Source organism: Sinocyclocheilus anshuiensis, unplaced genomic scaffold (genome assembly GCF_001515605.1).
Source record: "Sinocyclocheilus anshuiensis isolate Anshui unplaced genomic scaffold, SAMN03320099.WGS_v1.1 scaffold146, whole genome shotgun sequence".
Lineage (NCBI taxonomy): Eukaryota > Metazoa > Chordata > Actinopteri > Cypriniformes > Cyprinidae > Sinocyclocheilus > Sinocyclocheilus anshuiensis.
Genome location: NW_015546038.1, coordinates 169408 through 176385, shown reverse-complemented (window position 1 = coordinate 176385; position 6978 = coordinate 169408). Strand labels below are relative to the sequence as shown.

Genomic DNA, 6978 nt, shown 5'->3' with positions numbered 1-6978 from the left:
GTCGTTCCAAACCCGTAAGACCTTCGTTCATCTTCGGAACACAAATTAAGATATTTTTGATGCATTCTGAGAGCTTAATTTGTGTTCCGAAGATGAACGAAGGTCTTACGGGTTTGGAACGACATGAGGGCGAGTAATTAATAACAAAATTTTCATTTTTGGGTGAACTATACCTTCAACTACTTCAGTTCTGCCACTGAATAAAAAAACACAAAAAGCTAATTGCGAATTTTTATCTAGCAATTCTGACTTTTCCCCTCACAATTGCTTGATATAAACTCGGAATTTTGACACTTCTCAGAATTGTGAGATGTAAAGTTGTAATGACCTTTTTTTTATTTTTTATTCAGTGGCGGAAACAGGGTTCCGTTATATGAAATAAAAACTAAGGCTGAAGACATTTATTTGAATGTTTTTGTCGTAGTTAATGTCTTATCATGTAAGTTCTTTAATTAACTTCATGTTCAATGTGTCAGTTGTGAAATAGCCGTTACACACAGATGTTGATCATCAGGATTACTCTTGAGATTATCAGTCTGTTTGATGCATCATGACATTTAAAGCGCTCTCTCTCTCTCTCTGTGTGTGTGTGTGTCAGGTACTGTAATCAGGTGTTGAGTAAGGAGATCGATGAGAGTGTGACGCTGCTCCTGCAGGAGCTGGTTCGATTTCAGGAGCGGGTTTATCAGAAGGAGACCATCAAAGCCAAAGCCAAGCGGCGGCTGGTCATGGGGCTGCGAGAGGTCACCAAACACATGAAACTGCACAAGATCAAGTGTGTCATCATCTCACCCAACTGTGAGAAGATCCAGGCCAAAGGTCAGATTGAGAGTCAAGGATTGAATCAGCTGTCTACACCTGTAGAAACAGGTGGCAGCTTTCTGGGTTTATTTAGTTTGGTTGGAAAGTGTTTTATATTTTGTGTGTGCGTGCGCGCGTGCGTGCGTGCGTGCGCATATGCATGTGCCTGCGTGCGTGCATGCGTGCGTGTGTGTGTGTGTGTGCAGGCGGTCTGGATGAGGCCCTTTATAACGTCATCGCCATGGCAAGGGAGCAGGAGATCCCATTTGTGTTCGCTCTGGGTCGAAAGGCTTTGGGCCGCTGTGTGAATAAACTGGTGCCGGTGAGCGTTGTGGGAATATTCAACTACTCTGGAGCAGAGGTACACACCACACTGATGCACACACACACACACACACACACACTCATGCATGCTCACTCAATTCCTAGGGAATGCATGAACTGATGAAGTATATACATGAAATGCAATGTAAGGATAAATGTATCTGCCAGGTGCATGACTGTATCTGTGTGTGTGTGTGTGTGTGTGTGTGTGTTCAGGCTCTGTTCAATAAGCTGGTCTCTCTGACGGAGGAGGCGCGGCGGGCGTATAAGGACATGGTGAGCGCTCTGGAGCAGGAGCAGGCCGAGGAGGCTCTGAAGAACGTCAAGAAGGTCACGCACCACATGGGCCACTCCAGAAACCCATCCGCCGCCAGCGCCATCTCCTTCTGCAGCGTCATCTCCGAGCCCATCTCAGAGGTCAACGAGAAGGAGTACGGTAAGACACACTTTTAACGCCTTACCAGTTTAAACCTCCAGAAAGTAGATTGTCACAGCGAGTGAGTGATGAACCAAGATCACTTTCACAAACTATTGCACTTAAACTGTCAGATACACTCAAGGTTATGTCAAAAATCTAGTGAAGTCACATTTGTTTCTATAGCGCTTTATACACTACGGATGATTTTAAAGCAGCTTCACAGTAATAAACAGGAAAATAACAATATTAATATCCTGCTGTCACGAGCTGGAGAATTGAAAGCGACATACGAGTGTACGCTTAGAATAATCAGACGATATCGTCTGGTGTGGACGCTAATATCGTTATCTTTATAGTTATCGTTCTTGGTGTGAACAGGGCTTAAGGGCTGGATCCAGACTGAAGCGTGTGTAATTCCTAGTTAGGCAGAAACAGAGAAGGAAATAGAGAAAAATGAGCATAGCTGCTGTTACAACCAAGCAAAAATGATGTGTTCAACCCAAGCAAAAGAATGAAAATGTGCATTTGATCAGATGTAACTGAAGTGCAAGGTTATGAGAGGCATTATGTGAATGCTTGGGTTAACCGGTGGGAAAATTTCACTCATGTTCGTGTTTGTGTGTGCTGTCTGCGTCACTCAGAGCACGTGTCTATATCCTGCGCCATATCGAAAAAATGTTCTATCAATATCGAAGAAGGTGTACCGTCGATAAATATCGATACCGTTTTATCGCCAGGCCTACGACTGACTCTGAATCTTCTCTTTGCAGAGACCAACTGGAGGACGATGGTGGAGAGCGCAGATGCTCCTGAGCCGCTGGAGACCAAACCCGTCAGCAGAGCGAGCAGCAAAGAGCAGCCTCCGCAGCCGACGGTTGCGCGCGCTCCAGAGAGAGACGAGTCCCGCACGGACGACCGGCTGGAGTGGGCATCCCAGCAGAGCACAGACACCGGCTCTCTAGACGGCAGCTGCAGAGACTGGCTCAACTCCTCCATCACCAGCACCACCAGCACACTGGTGCCTGGCATGCTGGAGGAGGAGGAGGAGGAGGAGGAGGAAGAGGAGGAGGACTACACCCCCGAGCCCATCTCTGTGCAGGTGCCACCACTCAGCTCCAGGATCGAGTCCTGGGTCTCCAAAACCCTGGAGAACATGCAGCTGCGCAGACAGAGCAGCACCGAGGATGAGGAGGATGAAGACGAGGAAGAGCGGCGCAGCGACGAGGAGGAGCTCGACTCCTCTGATCTCACCGAACCGGCGGCGAGTTCACACACGGGATGAGAGGTCACACGTAACACAAACACGACTCAGGAACCGATAACGGACAGACCAACCGCTCACACGCTCTCTGTGAATAACTCGCGCTCATATCACGCCTTCAGAAATCATACAGAAGCACTGTGAAGCATCATAACAGACGCCTGCATGCTTAGTTTGGATTAGGGTGAACAACTAAATCTGAAATCACTCATTCACAAAGTAAACAACAGCAAACACGCCACCGGTTTGGTCGTGTAACCGGACTTAAAGCACCATTAAATCACCATTTAATAAAGATATTTTAAAGAACCAACTTTGGACCTCACTGACTTCTGGTATATAGACAAATAAATTAAAATATAGTCTTTTGTGCTCCACTAAAGAAAGTAAGTCAGTAAGAAAGAAAGTAAGAACTAAATAATGACAGAATGATCATTTTTGGGTGAACTATTCCTCTAAAGTATGATATTTGAGAGCTGTACTGAATCACTGAGTCACTGAATCAAATGAATCTCTATCATGATGCTTTACAGTGTTTTTGTGCTTCTCCCTTAAAAACGAGCAGCTGAACAGTCTTCTGAACATCTCGTCCGTGTTGCATTGAAGAAATGAAGTCACACGTGTTTAACGTGAGTAAATGATTGAGTGTTTAGGTGAATTATTTCTTAAAATCAATGAAGTTTTCTCCATGGCTCTCATCTGAACGTGCGTTTCGTTTAACCGGGAAAAGTGAACGCGAAGCATTAACAAACAAGCAGCAGACGTCTTGAACAAATGAACCAGTCCTGTGTAAATAACATGTTTAAATGTTTCTAATACTCTCCGGTTGTCTCTGTTTATGGCGCTTGAACTCGGGAACTGATCCGGAGTGTGTTTTATTCCACGTGTGTCTTCGGGTTTGGCTCGTTTCTCCTGGTTCTGACAGATCTGTGTAAATTGCTCCTGTCTGTGTGCGTTAGTTTACTCTGATTTACTCTGCTCTTCCTCCTCCGTCTGTAGTGGAGCGCTTGAGAGGTGAAGCCACGTTCATCTCCACATGAAGGATTTGTGATGTTATAACGATGATGTTCACTAATTGTCTGTGTTTATGGCTAATGGATCCGGTACTCCATATGAATGGAGCAGCAGGATCTCGGTGCAATAAGCTTCTGTAGCAGCGTTCGGTGCGGTGCTAACGGATCCGTGTCTCTCTTTCTCTCTCTCTCTCTGTGTTTGGAGTGATCTTCATCGGCGTGTCTTTTGCACTATGTACATAAACGTGAACATGCTTTGGTAACTAATGTGAAACTAGCACGTGTTTTCCAGCAGCTGTGATGAAGTCATGCAGTAACTGTTCTCTGGCTGATCGTTAATACAATTAAACTGTTTTCAGTTAACTATCTACTGGACCGTGTGTTTGACTCGTGTGACAGTGAGTGTGTTTATGAGTCATTCTGGGTGTTTTACTTCTGTAGTGTGATATTTCAGTGAGAAACGAATGATTTTATCCATCAGGAGTTGATGCTTCATATCAGAATCACGTGCTGAAGCGGAGGAAACCGAAGGCCCACAGCATCTCCTCCTGTATTTCCCGGCGGTAACACTTTCCAAATCTAGCGTTATTTGATATTAATGCTTTTACAATATTGATAAGCACTGAACATGACGAAAGCTTTAAAATAAGCCGAAACGGCTACAAATGAAGATGTAAGCTGATATGAGGTTTTTTATTTGAATTAGTTCCCTCAACAGTTGTCATTTTTATTAAGAACCAGGGTTCTCGTGGTGTTACGGATATATGAGTGATATATTGTGAGTGGGGAGAAACTGCTGTTTCTGAGTAATAAATAGTTTAGAAAATAAGCCTTGTCCTGTAATCACAAACCACTGGAAAAATCACGTGTGAACTGTGTGAAACATTCACTTTTTCAAAACCTGTCGAATTAAAGAATGTAATTATTTTACACAATTATTTTCAACCTATAAAGGCAGTTTTGTCATTAAAGCAGTTTTTTTTTAGTATTGTTATTTAGATGCTATTATAGTTTTTATTAATATTTTGATTAGCTTTATGTTTTCATATTAATTTTAGTTTATTTTTGGTCAATTTTTATATGCTTTTGTCATTTTTATTATTAAATATTACTAATCATATTTAATTTATTTTTAATTCAGTTTCAGTTTTAGTTTTTTATATCCACTTAGTAATTTTAGTGCTTTAATCAATCAGTTTTAAGCTTATTTCCAAGGCAACATTTCTAATTTTTGTGTACTTTTGAATCTACTTTTTATATTTTAATTCTGCTTTATTTCAATAAACAAATGTATTTTAGTGTTAAGTCTACATGAGAAGCTATGGAGTCAGAACTGCTGAACTAGATGATGTCGAGCAAGTTAGTACATTTAGATGAAAGATTATAACGACAAACATCTATTTCTTTAGAATGAAACATCACTGATGAGAGCACGAGTGTGTTTTGAGAAAATAAATGGGGTTTGTTTTGATCTCAACCCAGGTTGAAAAAAGTACACTTCCATAATGCACTTAAAGTGCTCTATTTTCATGCACTAATTTTGTACTTAATACACTAAAAATGATTCTTTAGTACCTCTTAAGATCATCTAAGTGTTCTCAACTGTGCTATTTTGGGACACCATGAATATGAACTAAAATGTGCTTTTAACATACTATCTCTGTATTTAAAAAATGTATTTAGTCACCACTTGAACCCATCTTTCATACACTAGAACACTCAAGTGTACTACAAGTGCTGACTAAATACATTTTCTTAAATGCAGAGACAGTATATTAAAAGCGTATTTTAGTTCGTATTCATGGTGTCCCAAAATAGCACATTTTAGTACACTTAGATTATCTTAAGAGAACTCCCATGATTCCACACTCAGTCACAGCGTCATCAAACTACGCCTTTGTCGCTTTGTTTATTTCGAATACGCGCCCTCCAGCGGCGAAAATTACATATTGTGCCTTTAAGTACATTATGGAAGTGTACTTTTTTAAAACTTGGTTAAACCTGTTGAAACACTTGCAGTCAGATGGTGGCGCTCTCGTCTAAGCGCAGACTGAAGTTTGAGGAGAACAAAGCTGGCACAGATCTGAAGTCAGAAAAAACGTGAAACATGCAGAGAGACGCTTCGGATTTCATCAGCTCATAACCGCTGTAAAATCTGCCAGGAAACCTTCTCGAGTCAGACAGAAGATGTGTGTTGAGTGAGTGTGAGTTTGGGTGGAGGAGCTGACGTCAGACAGCGGCTCACACTCATCTCACGTGAATCTCTGTCGTCTGCACTCAGAACGAGGCCGAGGGGCTTTCCAGAATTCCTCAGGACAGAAGAACAGAGACGCGGCGACTGTCAAATATCACTGCGCTGGCCTGTTGGGGCTGGTTGCCGGGGTTCTGCTGTGCGGTTGCTAGGGTGTTCTGAGTGTTTTCGCAGTTAGATGTCCTAGTGAAGTCTCTCGTCATATGGTTTAACCCACGCTGACTATAGTAACACAAACACGAACAGGGATGAACTGCTTCCAGTGAATGTTTCACAGCGGCTCTCAGCAGATGTTCAGTCATCTGAAGACGTTAAACGGGTCGTTTAGAACCAACTCCAGGCTGATTTCTGTAATTCATGTTTCTCAAGCATCTTGAATTGTGTCGTAACGCCAAAATCACATGATTTCAGTGCTTAAAGTGCTGAGAAGCGGCGGTAATTCCCAGCATACACAGCCCGAGGCCAGTAATGCTTCTGGAATTCATGTTTTTGATTATGAGGCTGTGAGCGACTGGCCTCTTCATGAAAGATCCAGAATCTGCTGAAAAACAGTCTATAATGAAATATGAAACACAAGCTTCAGACACAGACATGACTGAACACGCTGCTTTGTTTGCAAATAACAAACGGTCACGCAAGCTCCTTTCAGACTATTGTATGCTCTGCAGTGAATGGGTGCCGTCAGAATGAGAGTCCAAACAGCTGATAAAAACATCACAATAATCCACAAGTAATCCACAGCACTCCAGTCCATCAGTTAACATCTGGAGAAGACAAAAGCTGAAACAAATCCAGCATTAAGACGTTTTTAACTCAAATACCATTGAGTCCATAATCCATAATAACGTTTCCTCCAGTGAAAAAGTGCATCTCCTGTTGTCTCTCACATCAAAATCCAGCCACATATTAG

General features: G+C 42.3%; 1 protein-coding gene across 1 annotated transcript in view; it reads left to right on the top strand.

The window, feature by feature from the left end:
* LOC107698883 (selenocysteine insertion sequence-binding protein 2-like) overlaps positions 1-2946 on the top strand; it is a 16851-nt gene extending 13905 nt beyond the window's left edge. The window contains exons 14-17 of the mRNA XM_016500016.1: positions 599-819; positions 1008-1162; positions 1342-1561; positions 2314-2946. Of these exons, the coding sequence (XP_016355502.1) occupies positions 599-819; positions 1008-1162; positions 1342-1561; positions 2314-2825 (1108 nt within the window). The 3' untranslated portion in view covers positions 2826-2946. The remainder of the gene's footprint in view (positions 1-598; positions 820-1007; positions 1163-1341; positions 1562-2313) is intronic.
* The last annotated feature ends 4032 nt before the right edge of the window (positions 2947-6978 follow it).